Raw genomic sequence first — 27218 nt, forward strand, 5'->3', positions numbered from 1 at the left:
CTTCCAGCTCCTCCTGCTGTTTCTTTTGCTGGTTGCCCTGTTCTCGGTAAGAGCAACCCATGTCCTAGGAACGTTTTCGTCAATGGTTCCGTGCACTGGCTTCTGCCCCGCGATAAAAAAGCTCTGCGAAGATTCCATAGTGCTGTTTGATGTGGCCACCGAATCGTTTGATGAGATTGAGATACCAGAACCTTTGAGAAATACATGTAGTATTTTCTTATATGGGAGCGTTCTTCTTTCAATACACATGAATTCTTTAGTTGAGAGCCTTACTTGATCAATCCAATGCTTAAAACACCATTTTGGAGAAGAGAAAGAAATAGTATTTCGACCTAATTCACCCGACTACTATTGCACCCGAAATTAACATTTGATAGATGAAATACTCGTCGGGGATCACACTAACCAAAGTATTTTTCTTTTGGACCGAGGGCGATTCAGTATGCAAATACCAAAAAATTCTTCCAAAACGTAAAAAAATGACAATTTCCATCACTTTAACCGGGAAGACTTGTCCTGAAGAATCCGGCAGGTTGCATGAGCCATCCGTTCATTATGCTATGAATTGTCTATGCTAACTCTTCTTTGTCAAAACTGAACCTCAAAATGCGTACCGGTAAATGGCATCAGCCGCACCATCTTCATCATTGCTTGCACCAATTGCATTAGCCACAGCTTTTGTCTTCTCTGATCCGTTACTAAGAGCAACGCCCAAAGAAGCCAGCTCAAGCATCTCGACATCATTTTCTCCATCGCCAATAGCCATGATCTAAACAATATATTATTAGAACCAATCAGGAATGAAATCATAATTGGTACATAACTAAAACAAGGAAACATGCAAAACACGATATCAGCACCAACACAGATTGTAAGATTTTGGAGTGATTCCTAAAACAAGAAGATAACTCTGTATAGGCATACGACTAACTCCGATTAAAACAATAAACGCTAAAACAAGAAGATAACTCTGTACCTGATTTCGAGTGATTCCTAAATGATCAAGAAGCATGTTCACCCCACTTCCTTTTGAGGTTCCTGCGGGAACAATTTCAAGGTGCCCTTCCACAGCTTGAACAACTGTTGCACGATCTCCAGTTGCTTGTGACCAGTATGGCCTCAAAGTAGTAGCCACTACCTCAGGGGTCTCCATGAAGAGCACTTTCTGTATATGCAAAAGACCAACAATAAATTAGTTTCATGTTAGGGTCGCAGTTGGTTTGAGACCGAAGAAACTTCTAGTTATCCACAAGAAGAGTTGATTCAAGGAAAATTAAGATCAAAGCTGAGAGCTAGTGGCTTGCATATTTTCGTAATACAATCAAATCCGCACCTGTATGTCAGCTTCAGCCAAGAGGTGCTCAACTGAAGGCATGATTTCCACCTGTAAATATCGTTCCATATACGAAAAAGGGGATGGTGAGGGGGGAGCTCAGGCGATAAAGAATATTTATCATCATGATGAAACATTGATTTTTTATAGCACCTTTGGCTCATTATACAATGTATGCACTGAGTCAAGTAATGGATGCTCAAACAGAGAAAAGCAACGGTCCTTGCTGAACGCAATAAGAGGAACCTTATTCTCACAAGAGTAGAGACACGCCTGCAAATAAAGAGCATACAGTCTTTTGTTTAGACAGATTTCCAGTGAAACCCCAAAATTCTAGAAATCCCCACCAAGGTATTACCTCTCTGCAGACACTTGTATCTAAATTTTTTCTAAAAATTTCCCGACCTTGCCTACCATAAACAAGCAACCCCTGTAATCAAGTAGAGGCAGACAATAAGAAGCATGTACGAATATCAACCCAAGACAGAAGCAAGTACAGTTCTGAAAAAGACTAGCATAAGCAATAGTCAGTACGGCAGTCTGTTCCTAAAAGTATGACCGGCAATTGCCAAGATTCAGTAAGTAAAACTCATCAGGGAGTTACCTATGGTGACAGAAAAAGAACATGAAAACATTTAAGATGAGCAGGGATGGTTAGCACAGTTCAGTATAGTGTCCTCATCAAGCTTACAAAAGGAAGAAAAAACATCTAGGTCTAAGAAGATTATTGGGTAAATACAAGTGAGAAAATTATGGAAACACATTCAACAGAAGACTAAGCATGTAGCAAGTGAATAGTTCGGTCATCAGATGAACTTGCAACATGGTGAGAATGAAATTTGCAAGGAAGAAAAGATAAACCTGCAAAAAAACCCCAGGAGAAAATTCTGAAACAATGCCATCTTCTCCAGCTAATTCTACCTCCTTAAAAATTTTCATCACAGCTGAACGAGACTGTTTCAATGTGAATTATAATATTTAGAAGCAACACATACATCAATATATAAACTGACATAAAAAGTAACACTGCAGGCTAGAGCAACAGTAAAACATTAGATTCCAAAAGTTTTTGAACAAATCAATCATAAGCAAAAAATCGTATTGGCAAACATAATGAAAACACATTTTCGAGCATAATATGCTGATAATCATTATGAAGAAAAAAAATGTTGTTCTTACTTTTCCAGTGGCTATCACTACTCTCACACCCCTTGATGAGACCTCCTTGAGAGCTTTCGCAGTTGTTAAACTAATTTGACTTTTGCTGTTGAGAAGGGTGCCTTGAATATCAAGAGAATAATATATAAAGTTCATTTTGAGCTTAACATAGCACAATGAAGGCGCTAGATTACAGTAACCGCCAACTTACCATCCATATCACAGAAAATGCATTTGAACTTTGGTTTATAAAATCGCAGGCTGCCTTCTCTCTTCCTGTCTTTTAACAATTCACCAGTAAGATTACTCCACTAAAAACTTATATTGGCAAATCCAATGACAAAAGATGTGAAAATGAAACCGTAAAAGATTACCATCTGGTTTTTCCTCATGGGAATTTGTTTGGGTTTCGGCATCATGCGCACTTTGAATTAATCCCTTCCCCTTCCACCCAAGACTCTTTAAAAGAAGCTCCTCCTCCTTCTCCATTTCCACTTCTGCCTCTTCACTAATCTCATGATCAAATCCTAGTAAATGTAACAACCCATGTATCTGCAGGAGGATTCAGTGATTAAAGTCATCAAACTACACTAAAAAGCATTGCTCTGAATTAATTGGTTCTCCTACGAAAAAAATCCTTAAACCAACTAACCATGAGAACACGTATCTCATCAATAAGCGTGTGGCCTCTTTCCTCCGCTTGCCTTGCCGCTGTCTCAACAGAAATCACAATGTCACCCAACATAAGCTGCACACGATACAAAGCTTCAGTGATTAAAGTTATGCAAAAAGAAATGGAACCAAAAAACAGAAAAAGTGATGAGCTAGTACAATGGGAAGCTTAAGATTTGGGACATGCTGCGACAGTGAGAGAACATCGGTGGCATGGTCTTCATTTCTCCATTCCTTGTTAAGTTTTCGGATGAACTCATCGTTGCAGAGAAGCACCGAAAGCTCTATGCTTTCGAATCCACCAACGTCGTTTATGGAATTGTCCCTTGTTTTATACACTGAACCTTTCAACCCATCAAATGCCAGCTTCATTGCCATTGGAACATTCAGACGAAGCAATTCCGCAATACTCTGCAAGTTCAAACTTCAGGTAATCAGGCCAAGCTTATATAAAGAGGCATTTACACAAACACCTGGTGGGCGGTCGGAGATTACCAGCACTTCAGGATCGTCTGGCAATCCTTCTTCGATGCAAATGCTGACGTCAAGCTCGATATCCTTCTCCTTGCTTTTTGCGGCTCGCCGTCTCACCTTTCGGTACTCTCTCTGTGAGAAGAAGATTGGTCCCCGTAGCAATGGCGGTCTGGCTGCTCGTATCCGTTCGTGTCCGCACAGAGAGTGAAATCTCCGGCCGAATAGAGAAGTTTTTGAGGTGTTGAAACGGTGCATTTCAGGAGGGGAGATTGAATGGATGAGCGCGGGAAATGAGGCGGTGGTTTGTCGGATGGGAAGAGGGGTGATGGATATTAGGGTGGCGCGCGGAATGTAACGCGCCATTTGAGTGGCGGAGGACGGGGAGGGAGGGTGGAGGGTGCGGAGGAGAGTAGGGAGGCGGAGGAGCATTTATGGGGCCAAGGCTTTTGGAGCTCGCGAGGGAGTGTGTGCGAGTGGCTGCTTCGATCGCACCTTGTGTTGTAAATGAGCGACAATCTGACGGAGACGGCACGAACTTAAATGCCTCCTTTGTTTTATTTTTGAATTTACACTACGGACCAACGTAACATAATTATGCGTTCGTTTCATCGGATTATCTCGGACGAGACTTCTTGGAGGAAAAGACGAGGCGGAAGAGGGCAGAGAAGGGGGTCTAGGACTTAAAGACGAGGAATCGTTGTCAGAGAACTCGAGCAGGACGAGGTCGCAAGAGAGGACAGTCTAGTAGTTCTCTGGTTTTCGAGGGGTCTTACTAGGACCGTCCAACGAGGCCTTAGTTGAGACGAGTGCCTCTTAATCTCATTAAAGCTAGTCTTTGTGGGTAACAAACACGAGACTGCAATATTAATTAAGTCCAGTGAAACTTAGTGAAGACAAACATTTGCACTCTTATCTAATTCACACTCCACGAACAAACTAAAACCTCTCAGTTACAATTCATCGTCCATGAATGACAATCTTTTCTTTTCCATCTTTGGCAAAAATTATTGACAAGTGTTGTGGATGGAGGAATGACTCCACGTACAAATACAATTGACCTCAGTAGCAATTTCGCAGGTTGGATATCGGTAGAGAAGCTCACAATTATTAAGCTATGTCTGTATTCCGGTTCCTCTGTCTTGAAGAGAAGCTCACAATGCATACCGGTATATTGCATCAGCTACGCCGTTTTCGTCGTTGCTGAGACCAATTACGTTAGCCACAGTTTTTGTCTTCTCCACTCCGTTACCAAGAGCAATGCCTAAACAAGCCAGCTCAAGCATCTCGATATCATTTTCCCCATCGCCAATAGCCATGATCTGAAAAAACAAATTAAAAGAATCAATCAGGAATGACAACGATATTTGTATGCAAACAAGAAGTAAATAAAGTCAATGACAGTGGCCTTATCATCCACCAACATCGCCAACTTGTGTCGGTTGGTTAAACATACTGTTTGAACTATTCTTGGAACAACGCATACTGCTTATCATGGTAAGAACGATGCAGTGAAATATCAAATACCCCTTTTCAATCTGTGGTGATAATCCTTGTGCCGGTCAAGTTGAGGAACATGAACAACTCCCATTAAAACAAGAAAAACGCTAAAAAAAAGGAGATAGGAGAACAGCTTTGTTGTCCATACCTCTTTTGGAGTGATTCCCAAATGATCGAGCAGCATGCTCACTCCACTTCCTTTTGAGGTTCCAGGGGGAACAATTTCAAGCATGTCAGGCACGGTTTGAACAACTCTGGCACCATCTCCATTTGCTTCTGACCAGTATGGCCTCATAGCAGTTGTTACTCCCTCAGCAGTGTCCATGAAGACTAGTTTCTGTATATTGAGGCGTGCGACATTACAAGAACTGAAAGAAGCAAGAACTATAGGATATTAATTCAATCAAAATTTTACAAATGAGACCAAGTGTATGAACTGGAGACGCTAGACAATGGATTTCTGACTAAAACCTCAATCTTTTATGAATCAATAGAAATTAAGAGCAAAACACTAAGCTTAATATTTTTTTTTCTCTTTGTTAGAGAGGATGGGGACAGTATTGTTCCTCCTTGAGGGCCGTACCTGTATACCAGCAGCAGCCATGAGATGCTCAACTGAAGGCATGATCTCCGCCTGTAAATGAATACTTTCCATGTAAGTTATATAAAATGGCGCAAAATGAAACCTCAGCCAGTAAGCTATTATTTATGACCATGATGAAACAAACTTTTGGCACCTTTTGCTCGTGATATACAGTATGCATGGAATCAACAAGTGGGTGATCATAAAGGGATAAGCAATGATCCTTGGTGAATGTTATAAGAGGAACCTCATTTTCCAGAGAGTTACGACATGCCTGCACATAAACATCTGGTCTTTTATTTCATTACAAGCCAATGAATAATATATTCATGCACGCCTCACCAAACTATTACCTCTCTGCATACATCTGTATCCAAATTCCTTCTAAAAATTTCCCGACCTTGTGTACCATAAACAAGCAATCCCTGGAATCAAGTTGAGGCAGACGATAAGGACAAAATGTATTAATATCAACTCGAGCCGGACAAAAAACAGTCCTAAGAGGGAGAGATGATAAAGGTAACAACCATTGAGAATTTTGTTTCTTAAAAGCTTGACCAACCATTACAGATATCAAGTCATTCATAAGATACTTGAGGTGGTGGAATTTACATAAGTTTGGTGACAGACGAAGAGTATGTAAATGTTTAAGAGGGAACAGGAATGGATATCACGGTTCCCTCTATTGTCCTTATCAAGCTTACAAAAGAGAGTACCACATGTAGATTGAGGGCAGATAAAAGTGAGAAAATTATTTCATGTGTGAGATATAACCAAAGCAACTTAAAACGTTAAGATAGCAGTTCTCTGGACAGGAGTAAGCATGCTTCTATCAAGTGAAGACAATTCCATGTTCATCACACATAACTTGGCAGCAAGCTTGAGATGAAATTTTCAAAGGAAAAAAGAGAACCTGCAAGAAAACCCCAGGAGAAAATTCTGAAACAATGCCATCTTTTCCAGTTAAATCTACCCCCTTAAAAACGCGAATCACAGCTGGCCGAGCCTGTTCCAAAGAGCTGTCAACAATTAGAAGATTTTTTTAATCAACACAATTCAACAATCAAGAATCATGTACCAAGAAACACTGACCAACAGTAGAACACCAGAATAAGTAAAATTTATAATACATTTCTACAATGTCTCCTGCTGATAATGAACAGAAAATGAGATTCTTACTTTTCCGGTTGCTATCACTATTTTCACAGCCCTTGATGAGGCCTCTTTCATAGCCTTGACATTTGTTGAGCTCAGTTGGCTTTTGCTGTTGAGAAGGGTGCCTTGTATATCAAGATAAAACAATATAAAAACAGTCGGTGCAAGGCTACAAACCTACAAGCTAAGTAAAATAAAATACAGGCGTATGACACAATAAGCCCAAACTTGCCATCCATATCACTGAATATATATCTGAACATTTGCTTATAGTATTGAGGGCTTCCTTCTTTCTTTCTGTCTTTAACAACTCAGATGTAAGATTATCTCATCACAAAGTTTAACCAAGCAAATTGCGGCTACAGATTGAATGAAGAGTTTAATGATTAACAAATAAAATAATTTCCATAAAATAAGGATGTAAAAGTGAAGCTGTAGAAAGATAAGGTTTACCACCTAGTTTGAGCCCATCGGAATGGGTCGCAGCATCATATGCACTCTGAATTAACCCTTTTCCCTTCCACCCAAGACTCTTTAAGGGAAGATCCTCCTCCTCCTCCTCCATTTCCACTTCAGTGTCTTCACTAACCTTGTGATCAAATCCTAACAGATGTAACAATCCATGTACCTACAGGAGGGTTTAGTAATTATAGTTATCAAACTACGACCGAAAGTTACAAATTCAAATTCCTTAATATCTGAAGACCACACATTTGTTCGAAGAAGCATAAGTTCAAGAAGCGTATAACACACTAATAATAATGTTCTTAAACCAACCATGAGAATGCGCATCTTGTCAAGAAGCATATGGCCTCTTTGCTCCGCTTGTCTTGCCACTGTCTCAACAGAAATCACAATGTCCACCAACATAAGCTTCAAACCATACAATGTACTAATAATGCATGCTTTCACTCTAATAAAGAAAACGATATAAATTATCGAACGAGCTAGTACAGTAGTACCATGGGAAGCTTAAGATCAGGGACGTGTTGGGACATGGAAATAACATCAGTAGCATTGTCCTCCGCTCTCCACTCCTTATTAAGTTTCCCGATAAACTCGTTATAGCAAAGAAGCACCGAAAGCTCCACACTTTCATATCCCGCAACACCGCCTATAGCATTGTCCCTTGTTTTATACATTGAATCTTTCAGCCAATCAAACGCTAGCTTCACTGCCACCGGAGCATCCAGCCGGAGCAGTTCCACAATTCTCTGCAATTTTCAAACTCCATTTCACTTCAGCCAATCAGCTATACTGGTATTACGTAAGAGACATTTATACAAACAGTTGGTGATAGACTGATAGTTACATACCAAGATTTCGGGATCGTTCAAAGCTTCTTGGATAGAAATACTTGTTAAGGATACAATAGGACCACCAACTAAGCCCATATCTGATTAAAAAGATTTCTTATCTGTTAAGATATAGTTGATAGAGTAGGTGGTTGTATCTATATATATTGTATTGTACATAGTCTGAATATAATGAAAATCATTCTATTCAATCCTCTCTCTCTCTAAAATTCTTTCTCTTTCTATCTCTAATTGTTCTCTCAAAGAATCATGAGTTTCTACATGGTATCTTCGCCGTTGTCTACCGACTTCGATCCACCGCTTCCATCTTCTTGAATTTTCTCACCTCTTTCTCTTCTCCCAAACAGATCTTCTCTGCCCTAATTTCTTCAATTTCTTGAAATTCTTGAATTTTTCTTCTCTACTCTTCTGGATGGCTGCGACCTCTTCTTCTCCGGCTGCTTCATCAGGTTCTCATGTCGACGGTCCAAATTTGTCAGCTCAATCTCTCTCTTCGATTATCGTTCAGAACATTACTGGTATGGTGGCGACGAAACTCACTCGTCACAATTACATCACCTGGCGTAGTCTCTTCCTCCCTGTTCTGAAGCGATTCAAGCTTTTAGGGCTTGTCAATGGCACTGATGTGTGTCCTTCTCCGTTTGTGCTTGATTCTTCCGGCGCTCAAATTCCTAATCCGGTGTATGAAACTTGGTGTGAACGCGATCAACTCTTGATGATTTGGATCAATTCGACTTTATCTGAAGATCTCCTTCCTTTGACGGTTGGCATGGATGATTCCAAGTCTCTCTGGCAGTCTCTTGAACGTCGTTTTTCTGGTGCTTCTCGTACTCATATTCACAGCTTACGCTCGAAGATCCAAACAATTCAGAAAGGTGACTCCTCGATGACGGATTACCTCAACTCTCTCAAGGAGATCTCTGATAAACTTGCAGCGGCTGGCGATCCGATTTCTGAATCCGATCTTGTTGCCTACATCCTTTCTGGTCTTTCTGATGAGTATGATTCCTTCGTTGACTCTATTGAAACAAGAACTGAGGTTATCAACACTGATGAACTTCATGGATTACTTCTTGGTAAGGAAATTTCTCTTCAGAAACGAAAGACCAGAGCCTCTTCTTCATCATCTGCACCATTTCACGCCTATACGGCTCAACAAGGATCTTCTGGTATCAACTCTTACCGAGGTAATTCTCGAGGTCGCTTTCAGAATCGTAATCGCTATCATAACAATCGCACGTTTGGAGGCAATCGTCATACTCCTAACAATTCTAGTGGTCTGCTTGGCTCGGGTCCAAATTCAAGATCTACAGGATTTGGTCAGCACAATGGATTTGGTCAGCACAATAATACCTCTTACTCTGGTCGGTTTCTTCAGTGTCAGTTATGCCTCAAATCTGGTCATGAAGCTCTCAATTGTGAGAAGCTCTCTCAGTTTGCATCTCAACGATCTCATCCTGGACCTCCTCTTGGTATGACCGCTTCTACTTCTCCTCCACCAAGCTATTGGTTAACTGATAGTGGTGCTTCTCATCATGTAACTCCGGATCCTGCTTCTCTCAATTCTGCCATTCCCTACACTGGCAATGATCAACTCTTTGTTGGTAATGGTAAAGGTCTGTGTATCTCTCACACTGGATCTGCTTTAATTCGCACTATGAATGCTACATTTCGACTTAATGATGTGTTGTTAGTTCCCAAAGCTTCACGTAACTTGTTATCTGTTTACAAGTTTGTTTGTGATAATTGGGCTTCTCTGACTTTTGATCCGTTTGGGTTCTATATCAAGGACCTAAGTACTGGGAAGATGCTCTTCCAGGGCCCCTGTGAAGGTGGCTTATATCCTTTCTACTGGGATGCATCCAATGGAATCTCAGGCATTGCTCTCTCTCCTCATGCATTGATGATTACTAAAGCGGATGCTCATGTCTGGCATCAACGCCTCGGTCATCCGTCGAGTCTAGTTTTTCATAATGTTGTGAATAAACACCAACTACCTGTGATTGGTTCTGTTAACACAGATTCTATTTGTACTGCTTGTAAGTTGGGAAAGGCCTCTAAACTACCCTTTTCCATTTTGCCGTGTACTTCAAATAGGCCATTTCATTTACTCCATACTGATGTTTGGGGTCCTTCTCCCACTTCCTCCTGTACTGGTTATAAATACTATCTCATTGTAGTAGATGATTACACGAAATACAGCTGGTTATATCCATTGTTCTATAAGTCTGATGTTTGCTCTGTCTTCAAGACTTTTGTACACAAAGTTCAAACCTTTTTCGATTGTAAAATACAATGTTTACGGTCTGATTCTGGTGGTGAATTTTTAAGCAAGGAATTTCAGGGGTTTCTTAATGCACAAGGGATCACACATCAATTAAGTTGCCCTCATACCCCTGAACAAAATGGGTGTGCCGAAAGGAAACATCGCCATGTTGTCGAAATGGGCAGGACTCTTCTTTTTCAGAGTGGTTTGGAACCAAAATTCTGGGTAGAAGCTTTTCACACTGCTGTGTACCTCATCAACCGCCTGCCACCTCAAGCTTCTTCAGTTAGTCCTTGGGAGAAACTATTTCAAGCGCCTCATAAGTATCATAATTTGAAGGCTTTTGGTTGTGCTTGCTATCCTTGGTTGCAGCCCTACTCATCGCATAAACTGGATACCAAGAGCAAACTGTGTGTATTTTTGGGATATAGTCTTCATCATAGTGGTTACAGATGCTTTGATCCTGTGGCTAATAAGTTGTATGTCTCTCGACATGTTACATTTGATGAACACTTATTTCCGTTCAAGACTGGGTTGTTCTCAGGTTCTCCTCTGTCTTCTGATGCTTCTCCTCCAAGTACTGTTCCTGCCCCTATACCTCTGACTATTCCTGTTTCTTCTTCCCCAAGTACAGTTCAGTTGGCACATCCCGACAGTGTTTTACAACCATCTTCTACCTCTTCACCCTCTGCTGCTTCTTCCTCTCCTCTTCCCTGTCCTATACCAGCGGGTTCCTCCCCTACTCCCACACCTACTCCTCTTAATCTTCATCCAATGACTACAAGGGCTAAAGCTGGAATTCACAAGCCGAAGGTTTTCACTGCTACTAAACACTCTCTTCCTGCTTCTGTTGATTCCATTACTTGTCTTCCTCCAACCCCTACCACATTTTTACAAGCTTCCAAGCATCCGCACTGGCTGGCTGCCATGGAGGCCGAGTTTCAAGCCTTGCAGCATACTGGGACTTGGGATCTAGTTCCTTTTCAGCCTGCCTTGAATTTAGTCGGTTGCAAATGGGTTTTTAAAGTCAAGCATAGACCAGATGGTTCAATAGAACGGTATAAGGCTAGGCTGGTGGCTAAAGGGTTCCATCAACAAGAGGGCCTCGATTTTACTGAGACCTTCAGTCCAGTTGCTAAACCAACTACCATTCGCATTTTACTGTCCATTGCAGTTTCCTATGACTGGTTCATTCATCAGCTTGATGTCAGTAATGCATTCTTGCATGGTACTTTAAAAGAGGATGTCTACATGATCTAGCCCCCTGGTTTTGTTGACTCCAACTACCCTCACCATGTGTGTAAACTCAAGCGTTCTCTCTATGGTTTAAAACAGGCCCCTCGGGCCTGGTATGAAGCCTTTTACAAAGCTATTTTGTCCTTGGGATTCTTGGCTTCTTCCTCTGATACCAGCTTGTTTATCAAAAAGGATTCTACCATCACCTTCATCTTAGTCTATGTCGACGACATTATCATCACCGGGAGCTCTACCTCTGTCTGCACTTCCATCATTTCTCAATTACAAACTATGTTTCCTGTCAAGGATTTGGGTGATCTTCACTACTTTTTGGGAATTGAGGTGCACAGATCTGCTACAGGACTCTTTCTTCACCAGTCTAAATATGCTATTGACTTGTTAAAGAATCATGAGTTTCTACAATACTGACATCGAGCTCGAGCTCCTTCTCCTTGCTTTTCAGGGACCGCCGCCGAACCTTTTCTTTCGCCTTTCTGCGAACTGCAGTTTCGTCCTTTTAACAGTGGCGGTCTGGCTGCACACCTCCATTTGTCTCCGAGCGTCAAGTGAAGTCTCCGGCCAAATACCTATGATACGGAGGCCTCAATGCGGTGTGTTTTTGGAGTGGAGATTAAACCCGGCGCAGATGGAAACGATGAGCTGGAAATTAGGGCGGCGCGTGGGATGTAACGCGCCATTAGAGCGGCGGAGGAGGGGAAGTAGTGGGTGGAGGCGCATGTATCTAGGCGTCCGGAGCTCTTGAGGCAATGTGAGTGCGGTGATTGGTTAGTCGCTTCCCGCTTTGTGAATAGCAAACGGACAGCGACAGTGACGTTACCGGCTAAACATATTTTTTTTCTTATAAAAACTTTTGAATCGTTTTTTTTTTAATACAAATGTCACCCAAATGTTATCATTTTTATGAAATTAGCGGCTAAAAGATTGTTTTCCACAATTAACCCCCGAAACTTTGTTTTTTATCGAACTCCCAAACTTTACAATGGTTTAGGTGTAAAGTCATTCTCGTTATTTTTCGTGACTAGAATAAACTAGAATCGTTTTTTGGCTACCAAATTTTTTTTTTTAAATTTATTATTATTAAGCAGAAAGATCCAAAATTATTACAATAATTAAAAAAATATATCTTCAAACTCGTAACTCATGGTATTAACCCAACCCTATTCACCAAAGTTTTGTAAGAGTAGCAAATGTGGCATGTTGAATGGGAAGGTCAGAGGCTAGGGCTACAAGATAGGTTGATGGCAATTCACTGCATTACTTCCCAAGTCTGCAATGGACAACTGCTCGATTTGAAGCGAGACTTCGAAGATGGACGCCGTTGAAGACAGATAAATTGGAGGGAGTGAGGGTGGAGGAAGATTAGAGAATTTAAGGGAATGAGTAAATTGATGTGTTGTAAACTTTACAGATTAAATTGATAGATTTTAACTTTATGAACTACTTTTGATAAAATAAAAAAAAATATTGTCAGAAACCATTTGTGATAAAATAATAAAATCTATGAAGTGAAATAAATCAAAATTTTGAGAGTTTAATGTAATTTTAATAAACGGAACAGACTAGCTGGACGTAACGTGCGCAGGGTCTTTAATTTAATCTATTCCGCATCCGATCGAACCCTAACCGTCTCTACCGCCACTTCTGAATCCTCTCTCTCATTGCCCAATTCTGATCGCTCTCACTCTCTCCCGTCTCCTCCACCAACCAATTAGATTTCCGATTCTCCTCCGCCGACGAATTAGGGTTCCGATTGTTTCAGCAGCTCACACTCTCTTCTCGAATTGCCTTCTAAACCCCAGTTTCCTAAACAATTTCTTCAATTAGGTTCGATAAATACTCAATCTTGATAGTTCGAGTGCTGAAATGGCGGGTTCTGAGGATCCAGTGGCCTCTTCCCCGGCTGAGCAGCCGCCAAAGCACTACGGCACCACCAGGCCAATCTTCCTTTCCGGTCCTACCGAGTATGATCTTCAACGAAATGTCGAACTCGAAAAGGTACATGGATGCGTACATAAATCTGTTTTATGATGCTAAAGATTGGTTATTTTTAGTTGGCTTGATTTGCAAGTTGCTATTTTTATCTGTTCTATTGATTTTGGTAGTACTTGATTGATTCGGGACTTTACGAGAGTAAAGACGAGGCTGCGAAGAGAGAAGAGGTTCTTGGTCGCATTGATCAGGTATATAGTTCACTGTTCTATTGTTGGCATATCAGTGATGTGACCCTTATGTTTACAATGGAAGTCTTTTTTTCTGATGATTTTGGGAATGACTAAGAATTTTATCACAATTGGCGGGTCGATTTAAGGCATTACCAGTGTAGGGTTGTTCTGTGCATACTGTCAGTTGTGTGTGACCTAAAGGCCTCATTTGATGCTTAGGATTGCCTTGCCTTGGCTTGGCTTGGACAACTGACTAAATTCAATTAATGTTGAATGAAAATTTGGATGCCAACTTGCATATTCTGTCCAAGTGATGGAAGAAGATGGAGAAATCATGAAGAAAACTTATCCCTCCTAATCCCCACAAAAATGGTAGGATTGAAAGGGACAAGTTTTCTTCATGACTTCTCGATCATATCCACTTGGACAAAATATGCAAATTGACATCTATATTTCTATTCAACATTCTTTGAATCTAGTTGATTGTCCAAGCCAATCCTAGACATCAAATGAGCCCAAAATTTTATTATTTGGTTCCCTTTGGATTCTTAGCTTATGTTTACCATTACTGTCGTCATTGATACGCCATGTGGTATATCAAACTTCTATAGATTTGAAGGCTTGCATTTTGCTTCGGTTGGATTGTATTTTCGTTCAATGAGGTTACCAATGGTTATACTGAGTTTATTTTTACTGTAGATTGTGAAAGGCTGGGTGAAGCAGTTGACAATTGAAAGAGGCTACACGGATCAGATGGTGGAGGACGCGAATGCTGTCATTTTTACTTTTGGGTCTTATCGTCTTGGGGTAAATATCAGTTCCAACGATTACTTCTAGTAGTAGTGCAACATCAATTTCTTTTGCTTTGTATAATCATTTTTATAGGTATGTTATGTTTGAATTCGTAGTGGATCCACAGTTGATTATTTTTCCCTCTAAGTAACACTGTTTACAAGTACCTTGTAACTCATGTTGTTCTTATATGGTGGGGGATACAATTTTATCTCTGGAGTTTCACGAACAGATTTGGGTTATGATCTAGAATGGTATGCTATCCGTTTTTGGTGATTTGATTTGCCACTCATATGCTTGGATGTGGCAAGCAAGGATCCATGCTTTGTAATGAAAAAACTGGTACATGTCAATTAGCCAAGGATAATGCTGATATTAAAATCTACTGGACGGTTCACATTTATAATGAAACCTTATAAGAATAACAAGCCCTTATTAGGACTTTGTTCATTGAAAATGATGCCATTGCCAGTGGATGTGATCATGCAAACATATAAAATATCAGAGGATCATCAATGCTTCAGTCTATGAGAACAGTTAGTTCCACCAAGGTGAACAACTCCTATGTGATCAGTCTTATTTGTTCATTGAAATTGATGCCATTGCCAGTGGATGTGATCATGCAAACATATAAAACACCTGAGGATCATCAGAAGCATCTATGACAACAGTTAGTTCCACAACAGTGAACAACTCCTATGTGATCAGTCTTATTTTAGAATTTGCTGCTGTTGTGATTGTTTACTCAACTTTACTTTATTAGATGTTATTGTACATACCTAACTTTGTTCTTGCTTTGATTGTATTGTCCAACTACTGAGTGCGGAACTTTTTACGCTACTTGTGCCCAGTAGCATTATGGCCATGGTACCTGTATTATTATTGATGTATTTATTTCTGTGACAGGTTCATGGGCCTGGAGCTGACATAGACACTTTGTGTGTTGGGCCATCATATGTGAATCGAGAGGTGATTTATGCATACATTTTCATATGTATAGTCCCGATTCTTTCTTAATTTGTTTGACCAGAATTGTGACCGATTCTTTCTTAATTTGTTCGACCAGAATTGTTACCTGCTGCTCTACCTCACACTTGACTATTTCTGCAGGAAGATTTCTTTATTATATTGCATGGTATCCTTGCTGAATTGGAAGAGGTTACTGAACTTCAACCAGTTCCTGATGCTCATGTCCCCGTCATGAAATTCAAGTTCCAGGGAATATCAATAGATCTTTTGTATGCAAGCATCTCTCTTTTGGTTGTTCCAGAAGTGAGTACAGAACACATATTCTTAAAATCTATTGCTATTTGTTCTGTTTATCCATTTCATTGTGTTTCATGACCATATGACCATATATGAAAAACTATTTCCGAGCCAATGTAATTTTTCTCTTGCATCCTTCCTCACTTGTTTTGTCAGCTGGGCCATCTAAGGTTCTGGTACTAGTGTGGAAAATCGGTTTATTACTAACATTTGAAGATGCATACACTGCTACCATGATAGAGATAACAAAGAGTGATCCTGGTGTTCTCTATGATATTGATGTGGTGTTGGAACATGCTTGTCAACAGGATGTAGACATCTCATATGGATCTGTGCTATATGATGTTGATGAGCAAACTGTTCGAAGTCTGAACGGCTGCAGGGTTGCAGATCAAATTCTTAAACTTGTCCCCAATGTTGAGGTTGATCACGTCTTATCTCTTGCCCTGGTTTATTTTGTGGTTTAATTGACTCAAGGTGTGACACTCTATTTAACTGTAGCACTTCCGGACTACACTCAGATGTTTGAAGTTTTGGGCTAAAAGACGTGGTGTTTATTCAAATGTAAGTTTTGCTGTGTTCAGAGCTGTTCAGAATTTCATTATTAATAACTCATTATTTTTACACTTATGAAATGTCGTAATTTTTTTTTTCTATTGTGTGTAGGTTACTGGATTCCTTGGTGGTGTAAATTGGGCTATCTTAGTTGCTCGGATATGCCAGCTTTATCCCAATGCAATTCCTAGCGTGTTGGTTTCCAAATTTTTCAGAGTGTATACTCAGTGGCGTTGGCCAAATCCTGTAATTTTATGTTCAATTGAAGAGAATGAACTTGGGTTCCCTACATGGGACCCTCGTAGAAACCCTCGGGACCGCCTTCATCATATGCCAATAATAACTCCTGCATACCCTTGCATGAACTCTAGTTACAATGTCTCAGTAAGTACTTTACGTGTTATAGCGGAGCAGTTTGACCATGGTAATAGGATATGTGAGGTGAGAGCATGAATTGAATATTTTATGCGTTGGCTGGTTTTATTTCATTATTGATTGCCTTTGCCCTTTGGTTTTATTACAGGAGATTGAGCTGAATAAGGCCCAGTGGAGTGCTCTCTTTGAACCTTATCTCTTCTTTGAGGCATACAAAAATTATCTACAAGTGGACATAGTTGCAGCTGATGTTGATGACTTGCTGACGTGGAAGGGATGGGTGGAATCCCGGTTTAGACAGCTTACCCTGAAGGTAAACGGTTTCTTCTGGAGTTGTTTTGAAAGCTTTTATTGTGGTTTTCCTCTTAATGTTTTGCATTTTATCTCCGTGCAGATAGAGCGAGACACAAAAGGGATGCTGCAGTGCCATCCATATCCTAAGGAATATGTCGACGTATCCAAGCCATGCCCGCACTGTGCTTTCTTTATGGGTTTGCAGAGGAAAGAGGGAGTGAGAGGTAAAGAAGGTCAGCAATTTGATATACGTGGAACAGTCGATGAGTTCAGGGAAGGAATAAACATGTACATGTTCTGGAAACCTGGGATGGATATATATGTTTCTCATGTTCGCCGGAAGCAGCTTCCTCCCTTTGTTTTCCCCGATGGGTGTAAGCGGCCTCGATTATCAATGCATGTAAGTCAGCAGGACGAAAGAACTTATGAAGATTCTGCAGGTTGTAGTTCTGGGTCTGCGGAAAGACATACCAGGAGGAAAATTGATCATAAAACAGAGGATGTGAGGGCAATCAAACTCGAGAAGCAGACATCTGTTAGTTCACAATTGATGGAGTCTGTGGCCCCAGAAAGTAGTACAGGTGGAGCACCTGATACCAGCTTCAGTAACAGCATTAGGTTAGAGTGTCTGGCAACTGGAGATGCAGAAAAGAAATCTGATAGTAGATTGCCTGTTGAACAGTTAGAGAGTGAAAGGGGAAGTGTTGGAAACGTGAGAATGGTTGATAATGTTGTGCACGAATCCAATACTATAAGCGAGTGCACATCTATGCATGTTCCTGAATTCCCCAAAGTCAGAAATGAGGTCAAGCCTTCACAAGAGGATTATGAGGTAAAACCATCTGAACAGTTGGAGAAACCTCTTCCCTGGAAGGAGCTGGTAATTCCATGTGCAGCTTCTATCTCAGAGTCCAAGGAAACATGTGAGATGACCTAAATAAGTACAGAATTGGAAATGTGACATTGGCTGAATGCAGACTTTGGAGGCTGGCTCTACTGGAAGACTACTGAATTGGACAGCAGATGCTATTGATGTTGACCAAGAACTAGTCAAACCATGTAGTCGGAAGACGGGGGTGGAGAATGCTGAATGTGCATTGGGGTCACTTCTATCACTCATAAACTCAATTGCAAAGTGAGTTACTTGATTTGTGAACTCTGGATTAGGAAATGTACCAGATGGAAGTGAGAAAACTGAAAGTTCTGGAGAAGATGGTGGGAGAAGGGGATATTTGCAGGATGATTCACTTTTGGAATTGCCAGAGTTGCTTGGGAAATGGTGCTTTATAAATGCGAATAGGGTATTTCAAAATGCCTTGTCAGAAGAGGTTAAGGTTTTAACATAAACTCTCCTATACATGTTTTCTCTATTTTCCTTTTTTTAGCACAGACAATGTCTTTAACTGGTGCATATTGTGGTGGCAGGTTCTGCACCACTATACGTGATTTGTTCCCAGTAACTGTGCTTAATACCTTACAAGTTTTGTGTACCCTTCGTGTTTATCTCATCTCTTTTCTCCAACACATTTTTAGGAACCTGAAAAGTCTTTTTATTCTCGATCTTGCATTGTAGAGCCAGCTGTAGCAATCGGGAGTACCGTCAATTTTGAAGATGGAGCTAGGTCAGGATCTATGCAGAGGCCAACAGTAAGGCATGCATTTGCAACTCATAATATTTTTTAAACAAACCATTATATTTTTATACTGGCCTGTTTGGTGGCTCTTTTGCAACAGGTGAAATCTGAGGTCATTGGAATGACCTTTCAACTTTCGGCAACAAATCATTGATGGTGGAATCTCACTTTTCCAAGGAAAAAAAGGTAGCACAAGGGTAAGTGCCATTTTAACTGGTGGATTTCATTACGGTTTCAAGGTGTGTGATGCCTTTCCAAAGTAGTGTGGAAGTTTCATCCGTGCAAAACAGAATGCCGCATGGCTTGGTATCTTCGGCTTCAATGTGGCCTGCTAAAGTTAAGCACCATGAATTCATGAAAAAGTGTCATTGCAGTCGCCAAGAACCCTGTTATTTGAGCTGTATAGATTTGTATGGAAGTCACTTTTATCAGGGCAAGAGTTCATCAAGAACTGAGCTGAGCAGGCTGTGAGGGGTTTTGCTTTCTTATTGTCTATATATAAATTAAACACTCATCAAACTTCTGGAGTTTGTACAACCCGCCATTGTAATACAGATTTTTAGCAATTCTCCCTCTCTCTCTCTCTCTCTCTCTCTCTCTCTCTCTCTCTCTCTCTGTGTGTGGAAATAAAAGCTCGATTTTGTCACGATATCGAAACAGCAGTACCAAGTGAACATTTACTGCAAAACTGAGACTAAGGCCCCGTTTGGGATTGAGGTGATTTTAAAAAAAGCCACTGTGAAAAAAAGCTGAGGGTCATTTTTGTGTTTGGTAAACTGAAAAAAAATGGCTTATTTTGGAAGCTGCTGTGAGAATAAGCTGAAAATCAAAGGAAAAGCTGGAGCTGCTATTTGCTGCTTTGAAAAAAAGCTAGTTTTTTCAAAGCACACAGAGCTACAATGCTCCTTTAATGAAAAGACACACTATCATCCTGTTTTTTTTTTCAAAAGCACTTTCACAAAAAAGTTTACCAAACATTCTACTGGCTTTATTTCACAGCCGCTTATTCTCACAGCACAGCCGCTTATTCTCACAGCAGCTTTTTTTCAAAGCACAGCAATACCAAACCAGCCCTAAGAAGCTTATGACTCCAAAAGTGTTTACAATGCTTCCCGTCTCTTATGTATAAAGCTATACTGATCTTGAAAGTTGAAACTAGTTGGAAATTCGATATGGAACCCCTACCGATGCTTTCCCGCCGGCATATATTCGCGGCGAGATTTCTTCTCAATTATTATGTACATTACACACTGTAAACTAAGCTATCGTCCACCTCTTTACCGCGTTTGTAACTGGAAAGGTAGGTGGCAGTGCTGAGGAGGGGAGAAACATCAAAGTCACTTCCCACCTTTCTCACTTCAAAACCTTCCGACGGACCATGGCCGCGAAGAATGTGCAGAACTTCCTTCATTGAAGGACGAGTTGAAGGTAATGTGCTGGTGCAGATGAGTCCTAGTTTTAGCACGGTGGTCATCTCTTCCAAGTAACACGGTTTTGCGATCTGCCCATCGAGGGCATCAGTTATGGTCTTTCCCTCGCTGTATTCCCGCCATGCCCATTCTGCTAGGCCCGTATGCTCATCTCCGCAGTTGGGTTCTCTCCCGGTTGTTAGTTCCAGGAGTACAACCCCGAAGCTGTAGACGTCTATCTTTTCGTTGATTTGCGTTGTATAAGAATACTCTGAAAAGCAAAATGTCATACAATGTAAGCAATGTCCGAAATATATGAATGCTAAACAGAACAATTTAAGCTCTTACCTGGTGCCATGTAGCCGAAGGAGCCTGCGATAGCGGACATTGTGTGATGATCTCCGTCCTTGGAAAAAATCTTTGCCAGTCCAAAATCTGCTATTCGAGCCTTGAATTCAGAATCCAACAAGATATTGCTGGACTTCACATCACGATGAATTATTGGCGGAGAGCAGTCATGGTGCATGTAACACAAGCCTTGTGCAGCCCCTATCGCAATCTGCAACCTCATCGGCCAGTCCAAAACGATGTGATTAGCCACACCCAGCCCTGATGCTGGCCTTCTCCTCTTCCCATGTAGCCACTTATCGAGGCTCTGATTTGCCATGTACTCGTACACAAGAAGCTTGGAATTGTCACTTGAAATGCAGCACCACAACTTAACAATGTTTGAATGGCGAATTGTCCCCAGTATCTCAACCTCAGCATTGAATTCTTTCTCAAGCCTCTCATCCAATCTGTTAGTGTTACAAATCCTTTTCACCGCGACATATTCACCCGGGCAGTTGGTGCTAACCTGATAAACATTCCCTGAACCTCCACTTCCAATGAGATTGGTATCCGTCAAACTCGCCAACACGTTGAACTCTGTGAGATTCAATCTGTGGAATGAGGTGAGCTTCCATGTTGCCAAGTCCTGACCGCGCTTTCTCCTCCGGTAGTCTCTGACCACGAAAAAGGTCAATAGAACACTAACAAGGAACACCGCGATGGAAAGGACTAGAATCATGGCAAGGACTTTCGAGGACAGCTTGTGGGAGACACGGACTTTGGTGTAACAACCGGGAAGGTTAAGAACTGGACTATTGGCGCAAAGATTCGAATTGTTCAAGAAACTGTTTCCATACGCGAGATTATCAAACACATCTGGGATTTTGCCGGAAAGCTTGTTGGAAGACAAGTTAAGAGAACTGAGCCTCAAGCTGCCGAACTCAGCTGGGATTTCGCCTGTGAATTGGTTCCCGGACAAGTCCAAGTATAGCAGGTTAGGCAAAGAACCAATGGCTGCTGGAATGTGGCCCGAAAGCGCATTTATTGAGAGGTTCAAAGTATTCAAGGATTCCCATGAGATGATCTGAGATGGTAATTCGCCCGAAAATTGATTCCCGTCAAGCAGCAGAGTGTTCAGCTCAGAAAGACTAGTCAGTTCAACTGGGATTTTCCCCGAAAACAGATTTCCGCTCGCCTTAAAAACAACCAAACGTTCCCAGGACGAAACTTGAACCGGAATCTCACCGGAAAATCTGTTGTTGCTAATCTCCAGTCTCGATAGGTTCCAAGCCAGCTTGCTGGCGGGAAGCTGACCCGAAAACAAATTGTCACTCAGCATCAAACTCGACAGAGTTAGTCCGGTCCAAACTCCTAAAGGAATCTCACCCGAAAAACGGTTGTGGTAGACCTTCAGTGACCGCAAAGAATCACAATTTCCAAGCCCTTTCGGCAACTCTCCGGTAAGATTATTAGAGAAGGCAACAGCTCTTTGCAAAACTCCTCCGCTGCATAATTGTTCCGGCAGAGAGCCGCTCAGCTGATTCCCGGAGACATCAAAAGCTTCGAGCTTCGAGTGAAGGCCTAATTCCGGCGGCAAGGTCCCGTTCAACATGTTCTTAAAGACCTGAAATACCCTCATCGCCGGAATTAGGCCTAAACTCTCCGGAATCCCACCCGTTAATTGATTCGAAAAAAGATTCAAAACAGTCAGATTCTTTATCTTCCCAAAATCTTGTGGGATCGAGCCGCTCAAATTGTTCGTAGACAGATCAATCTGAGATAAATTCAACGCCTCGACAGCCGGCGGAATCTCCCCTGAAAATTTGTTGTTAAAGAGAAACAAGTCGCTCAAATTCTTCAACAAAAACAACCCACCTGGAATCTTCCCTTCCAGATTGTTCCTCGCGAGATTCAAGTTCTCGAGGCTCGAGAGGCCTGAAAAACTCTCCGGAATCTCTCCGATCAAGTTCGTATCCGTCATCCACAAGCTCTTCAGCTTCTTCAAATTCCCGAACTCCGTTGGGATGCTGGCCGCAGCCAATTTTCCGTTATAAGGCATCTCGAATATTTCGAGATTTGACAAGTTCCCGATCTCCAGCGGAACACTCCCGTTGAACAGATTCGAATAAAGCCTGAGTGTCCTCAGCTCCGTCAGCCGGCCGATGGCCGCAGGAATGTTGCCGGAAAAATTGTTTCCTCCGAGGTCCAAGTACTTAAGAGACGGCGACATCCGGTAGATATCGGGGGGAATTGGGCCGACAAAGTAGTTCTGCGAGAGGTCAAGGACTTCGAGATTCGAGCAGTTGTAGAGAAATTTCGGGAACTCGCCTGGAATGTAATTCCAGGCGAGGTGGAGCTCTGCGAGGCTTGGGAGCTCGCAGACGGCCTCCGGGATTCTCTCCGTGATGTTTACATCGGGGAGGGAGAGCCCAGTGACCATGCCGTTTGTGCAGTTGATCCCCGGCCACTCGCACGGTGAGGAGGAGGAGTTCCACGATTGGATGGACGGTGGATTTCCCCATTGCGCTTTGATCTTGAGGAGGATTGACTGCTCTGTGGATTGTGAAATTACGATCAAGGGTAGGGAGATGAGGAGGAAGAGGAGAAGGGAGGATGGGAGTGGCAGGGGTGTTTTCGACATTTCATGTGGCTTAGTTCGTTTGCTCCGGTTGGGTGTTTTACCGGGAAAATGTGGGAGAGGCAACTGCTGCTATTCAAACTTGGTTGGGGTGAACCGCGGGATTATATGCGTTTCTGCGTGTAGAAATGCCACCCATAATGGCCAAAATTACATTATGCCACAGACATTGATTTAATGATAATAATTGTGTTGTTTTAGTCAACTTAGAGGTTTATTTTGACACGCATCAAGTGGAGCTATTAAGTAAACCTGACAACGAGTCGTGTTCGTCTCCTTTTTTTTGTCATATCCGTTATTTTAACGTGTCTTATCGTGTTAAATTCGTTATTTTAATTGGTTATTAACAGATTAACAAGTCATGTTATTTTGTGTCAAGTTAACGGGTTGTACAATAAATTGTCATGTTTAATGTCTAGATCTGACAAATAATATCTCATCATGTTCTTAATGGGTGATCCGATAATGACCCGATTTGTGAATGTGTTCTTAATGAGCCACCTAATAACGACCCGAATCGTTAACAGGTTGACTCAAAACCTGTTATTTTTGTGTCGTTTCGTGTCGAATTAACAGATCATGTAAAAAAATTCCAAACCTACTAATAATCATATGTTTAGGGAGAAATTGAAAAAAAAAATAATTATTTGGTATGTTTTAATTTTCATATGGTCTTGTTTTAATTTTCTTGTCTCTTGTCTAAGGAAAATATGGATCGTTTAACAATATTAAGTAATAAAGCAAAATCTAGGGGCTGCTAATCTCTATCAAGTTAGATTTAATTATAATCTAATATTCTTGAAGAATATTTCAAGTAAAATTCATTGTTTGATTAGTTTGGTGATGTAATGCAGTTACTAGTAGATTGTGAAATATCGATAACAAAGCTTATATTCTAATACTAATGATTATGCTAAGCTGCAGATGTGAGTTTTACTAATCTCTTGATATGGCGTGAGAAGATAGATTAGAAATACATTTTTTTACATGTTGAAAGAGACATTTATTTGTCATTTTGATAAATTTTTCAATGTGACGCTGATTAGCTAAGTGGCATATTTCGTCCATAATCTCTGAGCTTACGAAAAGTGACTGAGGGGCATATGCGTGAATGTGAAAAGGAACATGGGCCTTTGCTTTATTTTTTATTTTTTATTTTTATAAAGCATTTCTTCAAGGATGATGCTATTCGCACATATTTTATTAATTTTTATCTTTTTTTTTAAATTCATTTAATCTAACAATCGAAAATATGTAAACGATAAAAAATGATGTGTGAATACCCCTTTCTCCAATATCCGTTAAGCCTATATCTTATATATATTTTTTTTAAATTAATGATTTTCAATGTCTACGTTCAGTTTATATCAAAAGTCAAAAAGAGTACAAATTCCACGAACTAGAAGGACAATGGCAGGTGACAGGAAATTTCATACTTTGGGTTACTCTTTATATTTACTATTAGTTTTGCAATGAAATTTTAATTTTTTTATGATATTAGAGCATGTGACTTACATGTGAAGCTTAACGGTCATCCGTGCTCTATGTCACCCAATTTATATTAATGATACGTGTGCTTTGAAAATTCTCCACACATGAAAATGCGTGTGAGTATATGAAAATAAAATAGTCACATCAGTGAGGGTCGCTCCTTGTAAGGCCTCATATTGCAATTGTTATTACGGTAAAACCTCAACTTTTTTTCAGATAATTTGTCTGTACTATTAATTTGTGTATAAAAATCAATAGAGGTATTTGTTGATTTGTCCCTTGAACTTGTATGCAATTGCCAATTCCCTTCCCCCCTCCCGAAATTTTAATTTTAATTGATTACCTCCTTAAATTTTTTTAATTAGCTAATTTTCCCATTAAATTTTTATAATCATGGTCTGGTCATTGACTAAGTACTGGTTTGGTACTAAGGTGCTTTTATAAAAAGTGGGTATTAAAAAAAATTGAGCTCAAAAAGGTGTTTGGTAAACACTTAAAAACATTTTTTTTTTGCAGTTTTGGATGAAAATAAGCTGAAAATATGAAGCAACAAAAATGAGCTTTGAAAGATCGGCTTATTTTCTCCAAAACACGGATGAATAATGTTCATTAAATGAAACTTCCAAATTCCCAAACCTACCCTCACTCGTCTTTTCAATGTTCTCTCTTGCCCACTCCCTTTCTCCAGCTCTCTCCCTCCGTTCGAGCACAATCTCTCCCTCTCATCTGGTTCGAGCACTCTTCATCAATAAAAAGGTAAATTTCCTTTTTTTCAACTCTATTTCTGGGTAATTGGAATATTGAATTGAATGATTGGAAGGTAGAATTGGAAGATTTGGATTTTTGGGTAATGTGGGTGATCTACGATCCTGGGTAATCTAGGTTTCAGAGTGATGAGGCCGGAGACAATGGACTTCTTCAACGACATGGAAGACCAGAGCTCCACCATGGCCATGGACATTGACGGCGTCGACCTACTCGAGGCGTCCCGTAAAGGCGTCATTGGTGAAAGGAAGCTGGCCGATCAATACAGTACACCATGAAGCCTCTAACACGTAGTTGTTTCTCAATATCAGATTGCAATAGCAGAAACAATTGGTCTAGGACACTTGCTTTTTTGAAATTTTGGAACAGAACATGAACATTAACAGAACAGACGTAACAAGAAGAGCTTGAAATATGTTCTTATATCCTGCATTCCTAGTTCAAGCATCTTCATCTTCTTTCCGTATCAACTACTCCTATCGACTAAGTACCCTTCAAGATACTCATCTATGGATACCCACTTGTCTAATAAGGTGGGCATAGAAGCATTTGAATAATTTTCAGCAAGCTGCTGTGGCCCCAATTTAAAACTTGTGAAAAATGCAGCAAACCATTCAGTGGGAACTCTCCCGCGACTTTTCCCAAATCTCCGTCGAGATAGCAAGGATTGTGTTCGAGGGATTGCAGTTGGTGTTGCTGCGGTAGTGGTCTTCGATAAAGGGAGTGGAATTTGTCGGTGACCCAGCCTAGTCTGGTTCAGTAGTGGGGTAGTGGGAGAGACTTCTCGATGCAAATGGAGAAAATAAAAGGGGAAGACTTAAGAAAATTAAATTAATGGCACATCTAGTATTATATCTTTTTTGGTCATTTCACCCAGTCACAGCTGTTTTACATAAAAGTTGATCAAACACTATAATACTGCTTGTTTTTCCAAAAGCACTTTTACAAAAAAATTTACCAAACACTCAGCTACTTTATTTCACATCTGCTTATTTTCACAGCATAGCAGAAGTAATATTTTTTTCAAAGCACATCAATACCAAACCAGCTCAATATGCATGATAGTCAAAATATGTCCTTTTTCAAAAGAACTTCATAAAGATTAAAGACCTCTCAACTTTTGGACACACTCATTGCCACGGCCGCCTATACGACTGTTGCCATTCAACAAGTAGTCAATTGAGTGGAAAAATCAAAGAACCAATCACTTAACAAGACTAAAAGTTTGAACCAAAAAAAGGATGATAGATTAAAAAGAAAGAAAAATGAAACTATATAGATCTAGTAAATGTTATACAACAAAAAAACCAAAAAGCTTTAAGCATTCAAGAGATACAATAACTGAAATCCGACCTTTTACAATAAATAAGTCAACAATGTATATCAAGTAAATTATGTATAACATAATAAACGGTGAATAGGTTAGGTAAGTCGGAGAAAGATAGAAAACGATTTGAAAATAGAGCATGTACATATGCACTTTTGGTGGCTGAATATGTAATTTTCGGTTGGTTTAGAAAACTAAGTCCCCTACCCATAGAGCATCACTTGAGCAAAACGGTCGAATTTTTAGCATATGCTTTAGAGAAACATGATGGGCCATGCATCTAGAAGGGACGACGAACTTATCTAGTTGGTGGAGTAAAGAACAAACTGATGGGCCATGCATCTAGAAGGAATGATGCACATATTTTGTTTGTGGTTTAGTTTTGTTTATTATTTGGAGTTTGAAGATCTGTATATGGTACAATGTAGAGGGTGAACAAATATTATTTTGTGGTGGAGAATTAGCAGTG

At 40.5% G+C, this 27218-nt stretch overlaps 4 protein-coding genes across 13 annotated transcripts; 1 reads left to right on the plus strand and 3 right to left on the minus strand.

Annotated features, from left to right (window-relative positions):
- Positions 1-192: 192 nt before the first annotated feature.
- Positions 193-4656, minus strand: LOC103441142 (endoribonuclease YBEY, chloroplastic-like). Its single transcript, XM_008379844.4, has 12 exons — positions 3659-4656; positions 3323-3574; positions 3144-3239; positions 2866-3043; positions 2703-2771; positions 2513-2613; positions 2195-2287; positions 1692-1763; positions 1487-1606; positions 1334-1384; positions 977-1165; positions 193-769 (listed from the first exon to the last, which is right to left on the minus strand). Exons 1-12 carry the CDS (start codon positions 4064-4066, stop codon positions 602-604), a joined length of 1797 nt encoding a protein of 598 aa, XP_008378066.3. The 5' UTR covers positions 4067-4656; the 3' UTR covers positions 193-601.
- LOC139197980 (endoribonuclease YBEY, chloroplastic-like) lies at positions 4605-7977 on the minus strand. Its single transcript, XM_070826199.1, has 10 exons — positions 7835-7977; positions 7650-7708; positions 7329-7500; positions 6897-6997; positions 6631-6723; positions 6071-6142; positions 5872-5991; positions 5718-5768; positions 5283-5471; positions 4605-4956 (listed from the first exon to the last, which is right to left on the minus strand). Exons 2-10 carry the CDS (start codon positions 7677-7679, stop codon positions 4789-4791), a joined length of 996 nt encoding a protein of 331 aa, XP_070682300.1. The 5' UTR covers positions 7680-7708; positions 7835-7977; the 3' UTR covers positions 4605-4788.
- Positions 7978-13310: 5333 nt separating this feature from the next.
- On the plus strand, positions 13311-19355 carry LOC103441047 (nuclear poly(A) polymerase 4-like). Of its 8 annotated transcripts, none has more exons than XR_011583420.1 (12): positions 13311-13706; positions 13814-13891; positions 14573-14680; positions 15572-15634; positions 15776-15937; positions 16240-16353; positions 16433-16495; positions 16598-16927; positions 17010-17174; positions 17256-18489; positions 18729-18807; positions 18890-19355. XR_011583420.1 is itself a non-coding variant. In XM_008379744.4 (10 exons), exons 1-10 carry the CDS (start codon positions 13575-13577, stop codon positions 18090-18092), a joined length of 2052 nt encoding a protein of 683 aa, XP_008377966.3. In that variant the 5' UTR covers positions 13331-13574; the 3' UTR covers positions 18093-19355. The 8 variants fall into 8 exon arrangements, 1 of the variants encoding a protein (XP_008377966.3); XR_011583422.1 differs by having other exon boundaries at positions 17256-18483; XR_530178.4 differs by having other exon boundaries at positions 13321-13706; positions 18729-18802.
- Positions 19356-19427: 72 nt separating this feature from the next.
- On the minus strand, positions 19428-23297 carry LOC139197981 (receptor-like protein kinase HSL1). 3 transcript variants are annotated; one of them, XR_011583419.1, is made up of 4 exons: positions 20547-23297; positions 20039-20469; positions 19868-19959; positions 19428-19488 (listed from the first exon to the last, which is right to left on the minus strand). XR_011583419.1 is itself a non-coding variant. In XM_070826200.1 (3 exons), the coding sequence occupies exons 1-3, from the start codon at positions 23167-23169 to the stop codon at positions 19945-19947; spliced, it is 3069 nt and encodes a 1022-aa protein (XP_070682301.1). In that variant the 5' UTR covers positions 23170-23297; the 3' UTR covers positions 19756-19944. The 3 variants fall into 3 exon arrangements, 2 of the variants coding, with proteins under 2 accessions (XP_070682301.1, XP_070682302.1); XM_070826200.1 differs by lacking the exon at positions 19428-19488 and having other exon boundaries at positions 19756-19959; XM_070826201.1 differs by lacking the exon at positions 19428-19488 and having other exon boundaries at positions 19850-20469.
- Between the last annotated feature and the right edge of the window lie 3921 nt (positions 23298-27218).

This window comes from Malus domestica, chromosome 08, assembly GCF_042453785.1.
Source record: "Malus domestica chromosome 08, GDT2T_hap1".
NCBI classification, from domain to species: Eukaryota; Viridiplantae; Streptophyta; class Magnoliopsida; order Rosales; family Rosaceae; genus Malus; species Malus domestica.

Coding starts and splice junctions, on each gene's coding strand:
- LOC139197980 (XM_070826199.1), bottom strand. CDS start 7,679: ATGCTTCTTGACAAGATGCGCATTCTCATG. Junction 6,143..6,630: donor CTCCTGGGGTTTTCTTGCAG/GTTCTCTTTTTT, acceptor ACTTGATTCCAG/GGATTGCTTGTTTATGGTAC. Junction 5,992..6,070: donor ATACAGATGTATGCAGAGAG/GTAATAGTTTGG, acceptor GTTTATGTGCAG/GCATGTCGTAACTCTCTGGA.
- LOC103441047 (XM_008379744.4), top strand. CDS start 13,575: ATGGCGGGTTCTGAGGATCCAGTGGCCTCTTCCCCGGCTGAGCAGCCG. Junction 13,892..14,572: donor TTCTTGGTCGCATTGATCAG/GTATATAGTTCA, acceptor TTTTTACTGTAG/ATTGTGAAAGGCTGGGTGAA. Junction 17,175..17,255: donor TTAGACAGCTTACCCTGAAG/GTAAACGGTTTC, acceptor ATCTCCGTGCAG/ATAGAGCGAGACACAAAAGG.
- LOC139197981 (XM_070826200.1), bottom strand. CDS start 23,169: ATGTCGAAAACACCCCTGCCACTCCCATCCTCCCTTCTCCTCTTCCTC. Junction 20,470..20,546: donor CTTCGGCTACATGGCACCAG/GTAAGAGCTTAA, acceptor TTTGCTTTTCAG/AGTATTCTTATACAACGCAA.
- LOC103441142 (XM_008379844.4), bottom strand. CDS start 4,066: ATGCTCCTCCGCCTCCCTACTCTCCTCCGCACCCTCCACCCTCCCTCC. Junction 3,240..3,322: donor CAAATCTTAAGCTTCCCATT/GTACTAGCTCAT, acceptor TATCGTGTGCAG/CTTATGTTGGGTGACATTGT. Junction 1,607..1,691: donor ATACAAGTGTCTGCAGAGAG/GTAATACCTTGG, acceptor CTTTATTTGCAG/GCGTGTCTCTACTCTTGTGA.